At 39.5% G+C, this 20,626-nt stretch overlaps 1 protein-coding gene across 7 annotated transcripts in view; it reads right to left on the bottom strand.

Annotated features, from left to right (window-relative positions):
* PTPRZ1 (protein tyrosine phosphatase receptor type Z1) overlaps positions 1–20,626 on the bottom strand; it is a 132,885-nt gene that overhangs the window by 77,132 nt on the left and 35,127 nt on the right. For all 7 annotated transcript variants that reach the window (XM_063155350.1, XM_063155352.1, XM_063155351.1 and 4 more), the window contains exon 2: positions 13,778–13,843. In XM_063155350.1, coding sequence (XP_063011420.1) covers positions 13,778–13,843 — 66 coding nt within the window. The remainder of the gene's footprint in view (positions 1–13,777; positions 13,844–20,626) is intronic.

Genomic DNA, 20,626 nt, shown 5'->3' with positions numbered 1-20,626 from the left:
TTGGTCATAACTATTGGTGAGGACTGAACTGTAGTTTAAGTTCATGTTAAGGGATATCTTTTTCACTGATTTCAGTTGGCTTCAGTTCAGGCAGTAAGAATGAAGTTTGAAATCTGAGTGTAGGTAATTAGTAGCAGTTTTAGTAGAATTTTGTACCTACGTAGCAATAATTTTAATTATTCCTGTGTAAATAATAAATTTTATTTACACAGGAATTTATCAAAGAGATTTATCTGTGAGTGATAGCATAATAAAGGTACTAACTGTATATTAAGTATTCATGTAGCCGTTTATTTTTAGACTATAAATCATTGCAATTTTGTGATGCTTGAACAGGAAATAAACTTACAACATAGGTGATATTTCACCTAGGATATAGAACATTTTATAAGCCAACTTCTTTATATTGACTCATGATCATGAAGGCACTGGAGTTAGAGTGAGACTGAATGTGCCTGTAGAATCTGAATGAGAACACAGATGACTGTTTAGGTGATTTCAAAGGAAGGAAGGAAGGAAGGAAGGAAGTGGCGGAAGGAAGGAAGTGGCGGAAGGAAGGAAGGAAGTGGCGGAAGGAAGGAAGGAAGGAAGGAAGTGGCGGAAGGAAGTGGCGGAAGGAAGGAAGCGGCGGAAGGAAGGAAGGAAGGAAGGAAGTGGCGGAAGGAAGTGGCGGAAGGAAGGAAGGAAGTGGCGGAAGGAAGGAAGGAAGTGGCGGAAGGAAGGAAGCGGCGGAAGGAAGTGGCAGAAGGAAGTGGCGGAAGGAAGTGGCGGAAGGAAGTGGCGGAAGGAAGGAAGGAAGTGGCGGAAGGAAGTGGCGGAAGGAAGTGGCGGAAGGAAGTGGCGGAAGGAAGTGGCGGAAGGAAGGAAGTGGCGGAAGGAAGGAAGTGGCGGAAGGAAGGAAGTGGCGGAAGTGGCGGAAGTGGCGGAAGGAAGGAAGGAAGTGTCGGAAGGAAGTGTCGGAAGGAAGGAAGGAAGTGTCGGAAGGAAGTGTCGGAAGGAAGTGTCGGAAGGAAGTGTCGGAAGGAAGTGTCGGAAGGAAGTGTCGGAAGGAAGTGTCGGAAGGAAGGAAGGAAGGAAGGAAGGAAGGAAGGAAGGAAGGAAGGAAGGAAGGAAGGAAGGAAGGAAGGAAGGAAGGAAGGAAGGAAGGAAGGAAGGAAGGAAGGAAGGAAGGAAGGAAGGAAGGAAGGAAGGAAGGAAGGAAGGAAGGAAGGAAGGAAGGAAGGAAGGAAGGAAGGAAGGAAGGAAGGAAGGAAGGAAGGAGAGAGAACAAAAAGGGTCTGGAAAAGCAGAAAATCTGTAATTTCTAAATTGTGCTGAATAGATCAGTAAATACACCAAAATGTTACCATATTATCATGTCACTGTTATCACCCAGCACTATCAACTCAGTACTTTTCAATGAGAAAAGAAGAAAAATAGTTAGCAGCAGTAAATAGGAAGTATTAGGCTGTGTGTGTGCAGAAGCTCTAGAGATTGTCAGTTTTGCTAATTTCACCTACTGATGACATGATATGTGAAAACGCACCATCACAAGGTGGTCCAGTACAGCATATGGGATGAACAGCCGACCTTGAGAAAAACAGTATTAAATATGGCATGAAATTCAACAATGCAATTAGTATAGTGATACATTGAGACAGTAGTGGGAGTTTGTGTTACTAATAAGAATCTCAACATAGGAAAAATATGGGGGAGGAGGAGAATCAGACCATGTCTGACAGTGTCAGAGGGCTGCAAACTGATGGAAAGGCAAGTGCGTACTGAAGTTCTAACCATGCAACTCCTAGTAAAGATAATGAAGCATTAATGTCTCTGCAAAAAGTCCTGGGAACAGTTCATGTAGGATAATTGCATGAACTTCTGGTTGAAGATAAAATAATTTTAGATGAAACATAATTGAGCAGAAAAAGCTAGTGCAACAGTCAAAGGGGGACAAGAGACCAGATTATTGTGGTTTAACTTAAAAAACTAACAGGAAATGGATATCAATGCAGGTAAATACTGCCAATAGAAAGAAACTCCCTAAAGAATAAACAAATAAAACAATCAATTCTACCAGAAGAACCAGATTATCTCAACAGTCCACTAATACAGCTAGCTTGGAAATCCAAATCAATTTGGCCGGAGGGCCAAGTACAAAGTGGTGCTGAAAGAAGGAAAACCCAGTAGGCAGCCAGTCACAAGTGGGGTTCCCTAGGGCTCACTACTGGGGCCAGTTCCATTTAACATCTTAACCAATCATCTGAATGAAGGGCACAAGTGCACCCTCAGCCAGCTTGCAGATGACACCAAGCTAGGCCAGATTACTGATCTGCTGAGGGTCAGGAAGGCTCTCAGAGAGATTTGGACAGGCTGGATCAAAGGGCTGAGGGCAACTGGATGAGGTACAACAAGGCAAAGTGCCAAGTTCTGCCCCTGGGTCACAACAACCCTGCAATATTCCAGGCTGTGGCCCAGTGGAAAAGGACCTGGGCGTGCTGGTTGACAGCCATCTGAACATGATCCAGCATGTGCCCAGGTGGCCAGGAGGGGCAATGGCATCTTGGCCTGCCTCAGAAATACTGTAGTCAGGACCAGGTGAGGGAGTGGCCTCGGGTACTTGGCACTGGAGAGGCCACAGCTGGAATTCTGTGTCCAGTTTTGAGCCCCTCAGTACAAGAAAAACATTGCGGTGCTGGAGTGTATCCAGAGAAGGGCAATGAAGCTGCTGAATGGTCCGGACCACAAGTCTGATGAGAAGCAACTGAGGGAGTTGAGTGTGTTTATTCTGGACAAAAGGAGGCTGAAGGTAGAAATCCTCACTCTTCAAGTCCCTGAAGGCAGTCTGTAGCCAGGTATGGGTCAGTCTCTTCTCCCAGGTAACAAGTGACAGGACAAGATGAAATAGCCTCAAGTTGCATCAGGGGACATTCAAACTGGCTTTTAGAAAAATATTCCTCATCATTGGAGTTATCCAGTACTGGAAAAGGCTACTCAGGGAAGTGGCTGTGTTACCATCCCTGGCTGTGTTTAAAAGATATGTTGCTTAAGGGACATGGTTTAGTGGGGGACTTGGCAGTGTTGGGTCAACAGCTGGTCTCAATGATCTTAAGGGTCTTTTCCAATGTAAATGAATCTGTGATTTTATGAAAAGTCAAGAATGGGTTTCTGAGATAGTCTTTCAGTGAAACTATGAAGCAAAATATTCCACATATTTTTAAAACACATTTCAATTAATTTTTTTTAAGAGTTAGATGGCATGATTGCCTGTAGCAGCAGTGTTGGAGTTGTGGGGTTCATATATGGTACCAATAACAAAACCCTGAACATTCAATTAAAGGACTGGAAAATACCACTTCATTCACAACAACTAAAGCTTAGCAACTGGGAGAAAAATATTTTGTTTCTATAAAACATTTATGGAGGAGAAAGATCAAAGTACACTGTAGTTCAGAGCTCTTATTTTATGATCACCTGAAATGTGCTTGCAGTCTACCTAACCATTTGTTTAAGAGTATATGACCAACTGAACCTGAAACAATTGACTGAACAAAACTTACTAGTAGCTTATTATTTAGAACAAAGGCAAATTTTAGAAACAACAATATGACTCAGTTGCATGGAATTTTAAAGTAAACTTTAAAATCCATTGTCATTTTAAAAAGGATTTTGTTATTTCAGCTACTAATCTATCAACAGATTGCTAGTTATGAACCTGAGGTTTAAAAAATCATGTTTTCCAATAATGGGATAAAGAATATACTTTAGTTGTATTGACTTTCATCTCAAGAACCCATATTGATGAAAAGTTTCTTTTGCTAATAACAGTATTTGAAATTGAATAATAAATTATAAGGAAAAAGAAAACACCTTAAAATCTTTTTATTGAAGATAGTTAATGAATATAGCACAGTACAAACCTCACTGTTCTCCAGCAGCACTTACATTCATGACCTGTTGAGCTGGCCACTCACCAGCAGGTTTATGTATGTAACTTGTAACACATCCACAGACGTACCACTACCCTCACAAACGGAGGGACACAGAGAATACCCTTAATTGATTGAATGGGCTTTATGCCACTAAATTGGAGCCAGTCTTACACAGAATATGCACCAAGAAGCACCTTTTGACATGTTCTATTTAGCTGTGGCTCAGCAGGTAGGAGCCCTCCCTCCTGGTACGTTCCCATGAGAGGTGCCGGGGGTGTGCTGGCTCGGTGAACCCTGGCAGGCATGCCAGCTGAAGGCACCATGGTAACCAGGCTGGAGAGGGGCTCTGACATTTAGGGAAAGGCAGCTGGGAGAGACTGCAAGATAGTCATGGAAACACTCAGCCAGCTCTCTCTCCGTTAGTTACTCGGGAGGGAAGTTTTTCCTGGAAACACAGGAGATAAAGTGGCAAACTGACAGTTCCTTCATGGAGCCATTAGAAATGTCAGGGAGAAGTAGGCAACAAAACCCTGCATTATTGTTTGATAGCGGGAAAAAGGAGAATTTTGTAATGCAAAAGGGAAATAAGTCATGGCTGCACTCTAAGAGAAGAGCTAAAGCAATATGACAAAAAGTGTAAAATGGAAAGGATAGAAAAAATTCTTTTGAGAATGGGATGAAGTGAGGAGACACAGGAAGTCATCCAGAAAAGCTCTTTTTAGCACATGCTCCACAGCTCCTCTAAGGAAAAAACAAATGATTTCAAAGGGAACTTCAGATGTGTGATCAAGCCACTGCAACAGATTATCATCAGTTGCTTTCACACAGAGGAGAACAAGTAGTGCTCTCATTTTGATCCAATGCACATCACATTAGGACTGGCAGGTGTACAGATCTCATCTTGGTGGCTAAATGTGTTGGTAAAGATTAGGCATGATAATGAATCTGTGTGAAGTGGGTACTTACAGCTGAAAAAAATGAATGCTTGCCTTTTTTAAAGTATGTTCCCGCTCCTTAAGAATGTATATTACATATTATCTGTTGCCTGTTTGTGCTGGCCACTTTGCATCTCTTTTGTATACTTGGAAAGCAAGTGAGATACAGATTAAACAGGTAATGTGCTAGTCTTCTTCTGTTCACACACACCACAGCCCTACTTTGAAGCTAGCTTTCAAGAAATTACAAATGAATAATAATAATAATGAAAAAAACCCCTTTTAGCTTGTAATTTTTCACTCACTAGAACTTTAACCATAAATATTTGCTTTCCTGAAAAACAACAGGAAGAAATATAACCGACATTGATCATATTGTGTATATGCAAAGTGGTCAAAACATGTACAAGCAGGCAGAAAATCCACTGTGTTCTGAAACAGGAGAATTTATTAATCATTGCCCCAGTATTTGTAAATACTCCAGCAACAATTTTTTTCAATTTTCCCTTTCAGTTACTCATGCGGGGTAATAAAAAAATTGGGTATTTTTTGTTCTGGGCTTGTTTATACCACTAATGGAGTAAAAATAATTGCAATCAGTTTACAGCCATGCATTCAAGCCCTGAACTGGCTCCTTACACATGTAAGGAAATATCAGAAGTTGGGGAAAAAAAAAAATAAATTCCAAGTCCTTACATGTAAATGATTCTTTCCCTTTTCTAGCATTCAACACATTATCCCTCTCTCTGCTTTTACATTTTTAATACCTTAATTTTCGTAACTACCCTTTGAAAACGTCTCTTGTTAACACAGTTTTCATCAGATAAAGTGCACTGACAGAGGAGCCACTGACAGAGGGAAAACAGCTTAGGTTTCAAATGCAGCATCTATGATAAAGGCTGAAAGAAGATAAGTCAATTGTTTCTGTGGCTCCTAAAACAGGATCAATGCCAGGCAATATCAGATCAAGGCACAGTCTCTCCTATAAAGAAAGCTCTTGGAAGGGAGCAGAAAGAGGCCACCACAGCTTGTCTACAGAGTTTGTTGGAAGCACAACTCTTCAAGCATAGCAAGAACCAGCTAAATATGTAGAGAGACCCAGCTTCTCAAAAAAAAAGGGCTTGTGCACTTTAACAGGTGGAAGAGATGCTCAGAACTGAAATTCTGTGATTCTGGCATTGGAATGATTGAGGGAACAGTTCATGAACTGATAAAACTAGTGGTAAATGCTGATTATTCCAAGACAGAAATATTGATGGGTTTCCCTAGTTTCTCAAATTGAAAAGTTTTGAATTTTTTTTTTCTTTTTTTTTTTTTTTTGTGGGAAAAGAACTTATAACATTCCACAGTCCCCCTCTTGCTCAGGATTCTTCACTGTACCCTTTATCTTCCTTCTCTCACAGACTTTTCTAAATCTGCCCTTTGGGGGACTGCTTTAATTCTTATGGGTTAAAGAACATTACATGGAATATCTAGCCAGAAGGGTTTGATATCTATTGAATTAATGAGATACAGCGATACAGCAAGATCAGAAATGGCTTCAAATTTGTGAGTAAAATCCACAGAATTATTTATTGGGTATTATCAAACAGTGCATACTGAAATGAGTGGGGTTTGAACTCTTCAGGAAAAACCAAAACCTGTTATAAATACAGCAGAATAGCCTTTGAGTAAAAATGTCAGTAAGGAAGTCCAAAACTTATTGGATGGAGCAAATAATAAAATATGGCCTTCTGTAAACATAAGCAATGGGAGAATTATCTGCTGGGCTCTAAACCTCACAAACTCACAGATCATTTTGATGACCTCAAAGTAATCATCTGTGCATTTGGTAAGCAAGTGGTCCCCAAGAACACAACCTTCCTACTGCAGCACAGATTGAATGCACTTGTAAATGAGAAATCACTCAGTAGTATGTGCAAAAGGATTCTTTTATGATCATTTTGAAAGGTAAAGAGGCTTAACTAGAGGCTGCAGTCTGCTGTGAGATATTCAATTTTTTTTTTTTTTCATTTGAATTTGGTATATTCCCAAAGATAGCACTCTTAAAAAAGCTTTTAATTTCCAAATGGATTTACTTAATGGGAAGTTTCTACATCTTTCTGACCCCTGAACAGATCTTGGCAAAACAGCAGTGCCACACTATGCAAATGTCTCACACTTAGACTTCTGTACCTCAGAAGCCAACTTTTCATTTGAAAAATCTGATGATGCTCAGAACTTGCTGTGCACATTGTGAAAATGGTTTTCTTTGTTTATAGCATTAGGGGACTGAAATGGAGGAAGGAACACTCTAATCTGAGTTCCTTCAAAGCAAACTTTGGCAAATTGATCACTTTAATATTATTTGAAATGAAAATGCTATAATTTAGCAGTGGTGAGACAAATATGAATACCAATAGGCTGTTCTTCAGACCTGTCCCACAGGAATCCAAATTTGAAAATTCCATGAATTTGGGATCCAATTCTCTTACTTCCTCCCCCAAAATCCCTTGAAAACTTTTCCACTCAGTTTACCCTAGAAATATTACTGAATAAAAGCTAAACAAATTCCACATTGCTGCTAATAGCTTTCTACGGCTCAAAGATCAGCTTTCTTCATTGAAAAGAAAGCTTAATGCAAACAGACTTCTGAACCATATAATTTTATATGGATTCTAAATCCACAAATATACTGAATAGACATCTTCTTTCTGTTGAAAAATGTGCTTCGTGCTGTTGATTCAGATCAATGAGATATCTTAAAATGAATTTCTTGATGGCCAGAAATGCCAGCATGTGGCTTTTCACTTGAGGACACCTTGTCCCTTTGATGCAAACAGATGCATAACTATGAAATTTCTGCTGTGGAATCATAAGCTTTCAAAAACCATTAACAGTGTAATAGGCTTTGAATTAGTGATGCTGTGAATTTAGTGACAAAAGACTGGAAGCACGAGTGGCTGTGTGATCTGGGGATAATGAATACAGGTAATCAGCTGTCATGCAAGAAAAGATATGACAGCCTCTGAAGTACAAAATCTACTAAAAAAGAAAAGACCCCTGCAGAACCATTTTATGAGTTAATAAAAGAAAGTATGTTTTTTCATTTCCTAAGCTGACCCTTTATTGAAGGAACCCACACAGCCCAAGAGCATAGGCTTTTCTTTATTACCCACAACTGATACAGCACATCAGTTATGACTATACCTGGTAAACACAAAGCACAAAATGATGTAATTGGCAGGAGGTCATAAAAAGACAAGATCTTCTCATGAAGTGATGCTGGTACTGCTATGGTAGTTACTTCACAAGGGAAAAAAAAATGAACTTAATTTGGTATGCATCATCTCCGCAGAACACAGTTTTATCAAGCCACTGAAAGCAGAAGGTTTCATCAGCTCTTGGCCAGGCTCTCTTGGAGACCTTTCAGTCTGGTCTGGCAGAGCAGTCCATTAAAGCAGTCAGCTCTGCAGGCAGCTCCCTGCTCCCACTTCAGCAGGCCCCTGCTGGTGCATCCCCCTCTCACGCACAGGCTGAGTGTCAGGATTTGGCTCACCAAATGGCCCATCCATCACGCTGCACCCTGGGAGTGATGGCCCAGACCCAGGCCCCTGCTCTTCCCTGCAGACTCCCCTTGCCCTGGGCTGGAGCTGTCTCACAGGAGCGAGCACCGTGCCCACGCTCACACAACGCAGCAGCACAGCCTCTCCTGCACCTTGGCTGCAGGGCAGGGAGCAGCACCTGCATGCCCCACCTTGCCCGTGCTCCAGCAGATGGCTGCTGAACAGACACAGGGTGAGCATGAGGGGAAAGACTCAAATTTTCCACTTTACCTGGACTGAACTGCTGGGTAACAGAGGCAGCAGACATTTTACAGAATAAGCAGTTAGCTACCAGTGTTAAAATCATTCTGTTGGGCCACAGCTGAGATAGTGGATCAGCTAGTAGAGCCTTGCTCACTTTTTAGGCTGAGTGAAAAGCAAATACACCCATGCATTGTTATGGACATAAGCAACAACATGCTTTTCCATAAACTTAATGAGAAGTGACTTTGAAATTAAATCTCCTCAGTACTGAAATATGATGGAACGTTTGAAATTAAAATATTAGCTCTTGTTTGGGCAAGAAAGAAAATTGTGCTTTCTCAGTACCACTGAAAACAAAGGCCATCTTAATTTCTGAGCCAAACTAGAGGAATGAACATTTGAAGCAATCACAGCACATTTATAAGACTTGGGGTGGCAAACCTAGCCTTTCAAACAACAACTAAAGTTTTGTCTGTGTAGCAACAGTAACAGGAATAATAAACTAGGGCAATATCTCCAGGAGGCTGTTGAGTCAGACACAAAAAGGTAACAATTCCAGGTTTAACAAGATTAGTTAAATTAGTTCAACAAGGGAGCAAAACAAAGAAATCATTACATTTAGGCATTGCTACTGAAAGAAGTATTGGTGCGAGTGCCAAAAGAGCACCATCACTATACATTACTACTGAAAAACATCAGATATTAAAAATTATCTGAATATCTTAATTAATAATCCTGATGGAATGAGTTCTGTGTGTGTCAGCAGTGTGCCTTTGCAGTCAGGAGGACAAACACTGTTCTGGGCTACCTTAGCAAGAGTGGAGCCAGCAGCATGAGGGAAGTGACTCCTTCCCTCTACTGCACACCAGTGAGGTGACATCGAGAATGCAGGGTCCGGTTTGGATTTCCTCCTGAACCCAGTATGAGACGGATGTTCACAAACTAAGGTCTGCTGAGGTGGTCTGGAGGCTGGAGTACATCATGTGTTAGGAGAGGCTGAGGGACCTGAGTTTGCTAAAGCTTAAGCTGAGAGGGAACTCAGCTGAAGCCGACTGCTCTGTAAAGGCAATGTACAGAGCAGTGCACAAGGAAAGGGCGAGAAGCAGCAGCCACAGGTTGCAATAAGACATATTGAAGCTGAGTAAAAGAAAAGAAATGTTTTCAAAATAGCAGCAGAACACATTGACCAAACTGCAGCACCTCCTTCTTTGGAGATTTTCCAAATTTTCCTGTTTCAGCTTTGAAGATCATTTTGCTTTGAGCTGAGGTGGAATCACATCATCTCCAAGGGCCCCTCCAAACCTAAACCACACTGTGATTCTATGATTCATGATGCTTTTCCCCAGAGAAAAGGAAAATATTATTCAGATTCTGCTTGCAAATAATAAAAATGTTTTTTGAATACCTGGAGACCAATCAGTTTATACCAAAATTACCCTTTCCTCAAGATCAGATTTGCCAATATTTGTAAAGCAAATGTGTAACAGCGTATCACATAATAAATGGCAGCACAGGCTGAACATAACACTCCTACACGGTGAGACAAAGAACATTGATCTGATTATGGTATTTATTTACATAGAACATTCAATTTTTAAAAATGTTTGAAACCCTTGGCTTTGCTAATTCCTTGAAGACTGTTTAGAATCTCTTGTTTTTAACAAATTTCAGCTGTGTTTTTTTCCCCCTAAAGCACATAACTGGTTTGTTGTCAACAAGAACCAAAATCCCAGGAGTGAAACCCAACAGAAAGACATTTCACTGGGGACAAAAACAAAAAAATTTTTGTGATATCACTTGCCAGTTTTACATGTGAACTTATAGACTTGGACTTTGATGGACTGCTATCAACCAGCCATGTTAAAAAAAACCAAGCCAAACATCAGAACCAGAAAACAACATTATATCATTCCTTCTGTCAAAAACAATTCAGATAAGCAAAGCATCAAAAAAAAAAGAAATTAATCTTTCACTTCTACGACACAAAGTAACCAAAGCTCATATTACTTGCTTTATGCTTTGAAGTAATATGTGAAAGACTAAAGTTAGTGGTACAGATAAATATTGTGTAAATTACCTTTGTTTATCAATTAGTATGTAACTGATTTAAGGAAATTGAATTTTCACAGTACACCAGAGTTTTTCTGCAACAAAAAATGGTTGGATTCACTTTTTGCTGTATGACACCATATGAAAGTATTCATGACATTTTTAAAAATTTCTATGACTGCTTTAATGAAAAATATAATCAAAGGTTGTTAAAATAAGGTGATTTTTACAAACAGGCTAGCTTCAGCATCCCCTCACACCAGGAAACATTGGATGCATCTGTAACAAGAACTTGTTCCTTCCAGTTCTTTAACATGGTATTTGTTTATGCAAATACATGCAAAGTCAGGACACAAAAGATTAAATTAATGCATGCAAATGCAGATTTTATTCATGACTTAAAACAGAGCTCTTAGAAGTATTACAAAATCTTTCCAGTAGCATTTATGACTTCATTATACACTTATCCAAGAGTCAAAACCTGATGGTGACTCATTAATTTCCAGCATGTGAAATTGCTTTATTATGAAACTTCACATTCAGAAATTGGCTGATTTTAGCAGGTAAAACTCTCTAGCTCCATTTTACTTTCATCTTACAGCACCATCCCAGTAAAGGAGAATATTGACCCAATGTGGTTAATACACCTGAAATTTCTTACTTGATACAGAGAATTACATTGCTCAGACTCAGGTTAATTTATCAAGCCAGTTGGATCTCTCTTACCCATGGTGCATTAGACTCTATGGTTTCAGGATCCCCAGGCTCATTCAAAACACTTCATTGGCACATTGAGTCTAATTTTTCACTTTCAAAGAAATTTTTCACTTTCACTCTTCCAGTGAGAAGGTTATAAGACAGTAGAATATAACTGGTGTCTGAGGAAAAAAAAGTACTGGCAAAGCATTCATCCATTCAGAGGCGTGGATGTTGGTCTATGCCTCACAACCATAAGCCTGTGCTAGGTACAGCACTTATACATACAGTACCCGATATCACTTGCCTCAGGAATAAAATAATTTAAATTATTATAAATGAAGGAGATCAAAACCCATATGCTTCAGGCTCTAGACCTCTGTGCCTCCAAATCACAATGTTAAAATCTGGAAATTTTTTTCGCGTTCAGAAAGGCTGTCTTTTTATTAGTGAAAGCTGGGTATGTGTATTCCACTTTATGCCAAGAATCAATTACCTGGTATTTCAGCAAAGCATCCCATAATACTCAGCTTGCAAACAGTTGCTAGCCCTAAGCTCCTGATTTACATGCAGCCTTCCCCAAAAGCTTTGAATATCAATTTTTGACCCCACATGCAGTCAGCTGTTTAAGAATGCTGGGGGCACACGGAGCTTGTGCAGCAGAGGGCTCGGAGAGGCAGCAGGAGCAGGGCAGGAGCAGGGCAGGATGCAGCAGGAGCAGGGCAGGATGCAGCAGGAGCAGGGCAGGAACAGGGCAGGATGCTGCAGGAGCAGGGCAGGAGAGGACAGGATGCAGCTGGGGCAGGGCAGGGGCAGGGCAGGAGCAGGAGCAGGAGCAGGAGCAGGAGCAGGGCAGGATGCAGCTGGGGCAGGGCTGGATGCAGCTGGGGCAGGGCAGGGGCAGGGCAGGATGAAGCTGGGGCAGGGCAGGATGCAGCTGGGGCAGGTGGCTGCAGGAGCAGCAGGATTTTAGCCAGGGCTCCTGGAGAGGTCTGAATGGAGAGAAAGGCTTTGCCAGCTGGGGAATCACTGGAGCAAAGCACATGAATTGCGATGACTACACACAGGTATCTCACAGGTTAAGGGAGAGGAACAGCAGGTATGGATCAGCTGACATGCCAATTCTGTGCTATTTTTCCATACAAAATATCCATCCATCCATTGATGCTGCAGCAGCATCACCCATGCACAGTGCACGGGTGCTATGTGCAGCCTAGGGAAGAGCTCTATCCTCTGATATCCTAAACAAACCCTATTTGCTATCCTTTAAAGATTGCCCTCTGGTCACCAGGAATCCAGGAGGTTTATCCCTGGAGTCATCTAACTACAATATTAAAAAATGGATCAACTTTGAACATGAAATACTGTATTGATTGATTTTATGCTTGAATTTTGCACTACAATCTGTGTAAGTGGGAGTTTTCATTATAAATCTCATTTTGAAGGCTTTATGACTAGCCTGTTTCAATTCTCTCTAGGCTTAAAACTTGTTAGATATGTTTTACACTAGAAGATAAAAATTGTCTTGAAAATGAAAAAGAGAGTGAGAGAAATAAAAAGAATGGTGTAATTTTCCTTAACTACAGGAATATGTTTTGAATAAAATTTATGAAAAACTTAAATTTGACAGTCCTTATTTTTCATAGTTCGGTATTTTTGAAGCAGTAGCTTAAGAAATTTAAAATGTAGGAGCCTACACACATCCATAAGAACTCACTTCCTACATGTTGGGCAAAAGAGACCTAGGACAAAATTACCTTTTTAGTATTACTGAAATCACTGGACTTATATGCAAGAACATAAGAAGATAATTGTGAATTTTCCATTGTTCTTCTTTAATAAGGCATGAAAAATTTCAGGATATATCTTTCCTAGTCATGCAAATGAGAGGGACAAAGTGACTGAGTTTTAGGAGAGTCAGGGTGGGACTTGGCAAGGATGCTCAAGTGCTCACAAGCACAGGGTAGAAGTTCATGTGCAGTGTATGGATAGGTTCTTTCCCTCATAATGTGCTGTGCCTTTTTTCAGCCTTTCTGACTGCTTTTCGGATTTGCTAGAACAATAATGTTGAGATGATTAACAAGCACCTAACAATTTATTGGCCCAGCCTTCATCAAATAAGTCAGGTCTCAGGTTGAGGTTTTAATGTTGCGGACTTTCTCTTTCCAAAAGTAATAGATGTAATCTATTACTAAGTAGATTAAAATATGAATCCAAATAGATGAAAATATTCTCCGATTGTAAAGTTCCTGTATTTTTCAGATTCTCTTTCCTACACTTTAGCAGTTGCTTAGGCATATGGTAAGTGGTATACAGACACATGAGGCTCCTAAAATTGTAACAATGAACATAAAAATATCAAAGTGAAATAAATAATTCAGTAGACATCTTTGCTTACCTGTGTATGACCAATCAATCTCTTCAATCAGTTTCCGCTGTTGTCTATAGTATCCGTACACCAAATCTGCAAAATAGTCATAATTTACAATATTAAAACCCGAAGTCTAACAGGACCTTGAAGTCTTGATGACATCCCCCCAAACAAGATAATCACTGTTTTAATTAATGATGAATAATTTACTTTTTTCTTATCTTAGACCTCAAATGATAAGTACTGGTTAAATAGAATTTAAAGATCATTAACATTGTAGCATATTAAGGGCACAAGCAAAGTAAACAGAAGATTTCCAATCCTTCCTTCCTTCCTTCCTTCCTTCCTTCCTTCCTTCCTTCCTTCCTTCCTTCCTTCCTTCCTTCCTTCCTTCCTTCCTTCCTTCCTTCCTTCCTTCCTTCCTTCCTTCCTTCCTTCCTTCCTTCCTTCCTTCCTTCCTTCCTTCCTTCCTTCCTTCCTTCCTTCCTTCCTTCCTTCCTTCCTTCCTTCCTTCCTTCCTTCCTTCCTTCCTTCCTTCCTTCCTTCCTTCCTTCCTTCCTTCCTTCCTTCCTTCCTTCCTTCCTTCCTTCCTTCCTTCCTTCCTTCCTTCCTTCCCACAACAATTTCTCCTCTTCTAAAATTTATACAACTCTCCCACGAAGAAATCCTGTTTTGTTGTGTCGTTTGAAAGAACCATTCTAGATAACCAGGACGTCAATGACAGTTAAATTTTTGCTTCAGTGTGGTCATGACTTCACATGACTTCTGTAACTTAGAACTACTGATACAAGATACGTTTGTACTGTTGATACAAGATAAATGTTAAAGATAATGAATAAAATATTCTAAAATTATTCAGCATTTGAATATCAATATTCTAAAATATTCAAATACTTTTCATGGCGTTCTATCATCGGCACAATTATAGTTAAAACATTACTTATATGCCAATTAATTTGATGGCGAGGGAAGGTTAGGTACTAGTTACTTTTAAATGATGTTAATTTTGTCTAGAGAGAAATATCTAAGTGTATAAATGCTCATTGACTTACTCTGACTACTGAATAATCTTCACTGTTATTCTTTTTATGCCAGTCCTAGGGCAATTCTAGCAACAGAGTGATATGGACAAATAGATGACTATGCCCCCTAATAATTACTAAAGCATGTAAATTGCAGATACATGGTTTTTGAGATCATCATTTCTAGAGCCATAATATAAACTGTCATTTCTGTTCTAGAGAAGTACAATGCAACTTATCTAACAAATATTTGCCCTCAAGCATGTTGAACACATATATGGATTGCTTCCTTGAGAAAATGCCACAGAATTCTGTTCATACTCTGCAATAAATAATTTAATGAAACAGTTTCATAACATTCATTTCTTTTTCTCTCATGCAGAACTGGTTACAGGATGTTAACTCATAATTCCTATTTGCAAGTTTACATGTTTATGTGTCTTACAGTGACATTCTGCTACCTAAATGAAGCCCATGCTTTATTAACTTAACCAGATTTCTACCTCCTCCATGTGATGTGATTGTCCTTTAATATTTTTCTCTTCTCCTTCTCCCTCCCTTGCAAAAATACCAAACTATGCCTTGTAACAATGCACAGCTTTCACTCCTGACTAAGCTCAAATCTCACAGGTAAATAAGGGCAGTGGAAAAGGATTTACATTCACCAAAGGTGTCTTTGGACCACATTTCCAAGTCAATGTGCATTGTGCCTGGTCATTCAATTAATTATGGAAAAGAAAGCTGTGTAAGTTGTGATTCACAGCTGTCAGTTAATGTCTCCACTTTCCTCCTTTATCCATTGTCCTCCTAATTGTTACTTCCTGAAGTCACATGCAAACTAAGCAGGGCCTGGGCATGAGAGTTTCCCACTACTTTTTAAATTTCATAGGGAGTTCTGATGAACAAGGAGTGATAGTTTCAATGAATAAGAAAAAAATGGGCAAGGTTCACTTGTTTGGTGCATTATACACTTATAGACCCAGTAAATCTTACAGAAAATTTTTAAATATTCCAGGAGGTGTCAGGAGTTGATACACCTTCCTTCCTTCCTTCCTCTGTTATTCACCAGCTGTGTGTCCACAGCCCCTCCACAGCACACCCACAGCCATGAACCTTCTTGCATCTGCAGAGACTTTCAGTGGCTCGGTCTTGTCTCTTTGCACTTTAAATATGTGGCAAAACTAGGGAAGAAAAGCAAATTTCACCTGGGACTGAAGATTCATAGCTAGCATGAGTGGTGGAGGAAAGTGCTGTGTGAGTGTGAGGTTGAGCCATGCAGCAATTGCTCCTTTGAGCTGCTGGTGTAAATTCCCCTGGGAAACACAACCATGCATTCTGTTACTGTGGAAACCATCAGGTTAAACAGCTAACAGTGTAGAGACCAGCTGGAAAGAAATTATTTTATTTTTTAGTTTTATTTTATTTAAAGCTAGCAAATCAACATCCCTTTTGCTGATGATATATGACAGCAGGTACTTCTGTTTACATACTGTATTTAAATTCCTTGCATTTGATTTAAATGAAGATGGGAAGAACATCTTCACCAAAAAAAAGGCAAAACTGATGTCAAGTTTGTGTTTTTATGCATAAATCCATGATACTGATTGAGTTTGATCAGCTTGACAGTCTGCATGACTCCTGTGACACTAACGTCTACAGCCAGTGCCTAAAATAGTTAGAATTTTATTGGATGAGGTGCTGCTTTATGAAGCAAAAAATACCAAATATTCTTTTTTGTTTCCAGGAAGGGATTGAACATGTTTCTATAAATTGTTGCTTTATTCACAGAACAGGGAAGCTTGGTTTTGGGATCATGTTTTAAACAGTTTCATGGTTATCCTTCTATGCCTATTAAGGAAATATGCAAGGTATAAAATGCTTTTTCTCCCCATTTTACTACCCTCCTTCAAAGTCAAATGTTTCTGTCTGAGGCTGTAAGACTTGTTTCTTTTTATATTCTGTTGAAACAGTGTGTGCCCCAGTGCCCAAGGCCCATGAAATCAGAAATAATGGTGGCAAGTGCTCCCCTGCTATTCATGGGTAGCAGGACAGACTGATTTGTGACTGACCCTGTCTCATGTTCAGCCACAAGGGCAAACAGAGAACATGAGCTCTGGTTAAAGCATAGTGCTAGGAGTAATAAGATCTTGGAGATACGTTTTCCTGTCTAAAAAGTATAAATAACCAGATTTTCTTCTTTCTGATATGAGTCTGATATTCCTTTTGTACTTACTGGCCACAGCTGAGTTTTTTTTGATTTAGTGCCGTGAATGAAACATTCTAATCCTCAACAGGCATATCTAAAGGTGAAAAATTATCAACTTTAATGATTAACAGAATTTTCTGTGAGGGAGATCCTGTTGATTTGACACTCAGCACCAGAAAAAAAGAGCCAACATAGAGGAAATGGGACCTTAAACCTCTGAATTCTATTGGAGAAATTCCTCTCAGAGATGCTGAGGCAACAAGCTCCAAGTATCCAGCAGGAGATCCCTCTCCTAAGCCTTGGTATAAAAGGGTTTCTAAGGACAGTGCTCGAGAGTCTGGGGATGCTGCACTCCACGTGCTGCTTTGCTACAAAGGATACAAGCTCAGGCATAATCTGGGACTGACATTTACACCCAGAATACTGTAATTTTACCCTTTGTGCCACAGCAGTGTCAAGACATACCAGCTGCCAGACTCAAGTGGAAAAAGGGACAACCACCTTGTGGTTTTACCTCCATTCACCCTGAACCTGTGAGTTGCACCTGCAGTGGAGCTGGCATTTATGAGATTCTGACACCAGAATGACTTATTTATGGGAACTGGGACACATTAAGGAATGTCAGCATTAGTGAGATCTACAAATAGGACACTGGTGTTCTGCATGTGCAGAATGGGTAGACATTATGAACTATGCATTTAGATTACAAACAAGATTTGGTCCTGGAGTACATGGTCCATTCAATGTTTTCCTCCTAAGATCTAATTTGAGAGCAAAGAGGATAGATTCTAAAGTCATAAGCGTTCATCTGGTATAAGTGGATCATGGCAATGCAGCATAGTCATGGAGATAAAGGCTTTGTCTGCATTAAAATTCCAATTTACATGGGGAAGATTCAGTGCATGGTTCTTAGGCCAAGGAAGTGCACAGGAACTCTCGGAATAGCAGCAAGGATGAGCAATCACTGAAAACTGAGATAATCTTCTCTTTGAGGAACACAGAGGCTCCTGTTTCAAGCCAATTGTGCCTCATGAGAGCTCAGCTATGTACACTGGTATTACTGACTGCAGAAGTGGGAAGCTATGAATATCAGAGGATTACACCAGTTTGGAAATGATTTTAAAATCTGTGAAGGAGAAATCCACAAATACTTCTTAAACACAGTGACACCACTTTTGGCTCACTGAGTCTATTGATGAAATTGGGAGGATTATACTAGCAAATTCTCATTGCATATTTGCCCTCTTTTAATCCACTTGCCTTGTCAGTTGGCACTGGTTATTAACAAAGACAGGTTATCAGGCAAGTAGCTTATTTGAAGATTAAGATACACATATCTTCACTGGAGAAGAATTAGGAATTGTAGAACAAACTTAAATGGTGGGGTAGCAGCAATGCTTATACAGGGAAGCTGAAAGAGAATCTGTGCATGGCTAGTGGCTAAGAAGTGAGACACCAGAAAAAATTGCTGCAAAGAAGTCACAGAGAAGACAAACTGCAAAAATGGCACAATAACAAAATTTTAAAAAAGAAGTTAAATGTAATTAAAAAAAGAGATGCTCAGTGCTTGTCAAATATGAGAAGAATGCAATTAAATAGATTATTGGATGGAGTTTCATTATACAGGTTCTGCTTCTGAGAGCACTAAACAGAGGTAAAACAATATCACATCTGATGATAAATGGATTGCTTCTTCCACAATTTTAATCTACTTATTTTAGCCTCTTTCCTTGACAGGATTGTCACAGAATCCACTTCTATATCTTTCATCAATCTTACGATGCTGCAGCTTCATTGCCTCAACTGAAATAACTCTAATTTATACAGACAGAGGAAATGAGAAGATTCAGAACCCAACTTGGTAACAGTCTTGAAGTTTTAAAAGACAGTAGCTAACTATAAATCCTGTTAGCAGAATGATCTACATTTGCCAGAGTAAGGCCTCCCTTTTCTTATGAATGTATTTCATTCTGTAATGCCATCTGTAAGATTCTTAACAACACAAAAATACTTTAATAACCCTCCTCTACAATGTCATGTATTTTTCTCTATACAACAAAGTGTCTAAGTCTTTTGTAAAGACCTGTCTTGAGAACTGTCCCACCCTTAGTGAAATTTAAAAATCTTTTTTTACCCACAGTTTCTTGTGTGTAGGCTTATTTCAGTCTTTGGTACGTGATCAGGTACGTATAAAGAGAGTCAGTCCCCTCCATCACACCTGAGTGCAGGCTGCTCATCCCAATACACATTGACAAGTGAGACTTTTTCTACACTAAATATAAAGCCAAAATAAAAATCTTACAATTTGGCTGCTGTTGTGTTTATTTACTAACAAAAATTGTGGTTTAGTTAAAAAAATTAGAAGAAAAAGTAGAAGAAAAAGACTGACTGTTTTAATTTAAAAGTAGTTATTATTAAGCACCAGAGTGGCACACTGCTTAGTCCACCTGTCACAACTTTACAGTGAATAGCCATAAATTAAAAATATAATACTTATGGCATCAACTAAGGTTGATAAATCTCATTTAATCACGATTTTCCAACACATTTGTACATGCAAAGGTAATATGGACTCCAGTTTGACCAATTTAGGTTCTACTCCTCTGGAATTTTACATGCTGAGGTTTAGAGTAGCTCTGAATTTCCCAAGCAGCCAGTGGAAACTGGGAGGGACACTGGGGTATGACTCAACATGGTTAAATTATGGGCTGCCAACTTCACTCTGACTCCAGGCAAAGCAGTAGGAAATGTCAGATGTCTCCTTCCCCTTGGGATCTTGTACACCCAAATGGTCTGACAGAGTTCAGCCTCCCACACAGCCATTTCCCAACAGATAAAGCATTATCTAGAGCAAACTTTAGGGCTTCTCTGGTCACCAACATAGTATTGAAGTGTCTGCTCACTGAAACCAAGGTAACAAGACAGCTTTTAGATGGGAGAGTGATACTTACCAGTGCTTATCTTTGAAGAGGCACAGGTAAATGAAATTAAGTGCCTGTGAACCCCTTGGGCTGGGCACAAAGATTTATCAATAATTTAAAGACCTGCAGAATGTGATAGCCTTGCAAAACTACAGGACAAGATTGCTGCTGAAGCACCTAAAACATGTCCAAAGCCAAAACCAGGAGGGACTTAGCAAGACTGTAGCTCCCCAAAAATGTTACACCATTGTCCCATGTATGAACTGAGGCAAGGTGGTGTTTATGATAGATATTGGAATTGATACTGAAAAAAAAGCACATACCAAGGAGTGATTTCTAACACATAGCCTTCTATAACTCTGTTGCTATCAGGATTCTTTCCCCCATGCCTGGAGAGTCTTTTAACACAACACCACATGTAAATTCATGGAATCGTACAAATAAAAAGTAAATCCAGACCAGACATGAACAAACAAGAAATGAATCAAGTCAGGGAAACTATAGACATTTGATTTCAAAATTAATTTATTTCTCTTACAGCAGTACCAGAGAAGTAGGAAGGAGATAAAAACAACTGAACTTTCTTTAAACAAAAACAGTAAATGTAATATAATTTTATTTGCATAATCCTCTTATAGTAAAGGTAAAAGGTAATATAATTTTATTTGCATAATCCTCTTCAACATTCTAGGTATTCTAATAATTCAAATGATCACAATTTCTAGTA

This window comes from Melospiza melodia, chromosome 4 (genome assembly GCF_035770615.1).
Source record: "Melospiza melodia melodia isolate bMelMel2 chromosome 4, bMelMel2.pri, whole genome shotgun sequence".
Lineage (NCBI taxonomy): Eukaryota > Metazoa > Chordata > Aves > Passeriformes > Passerellidae > Melospiza > Melospiza melodia.
Note: the sequence above shows the minus strand (reverse complement) of the source record. Positions and strands in the feature narration are given on the sequence as shown.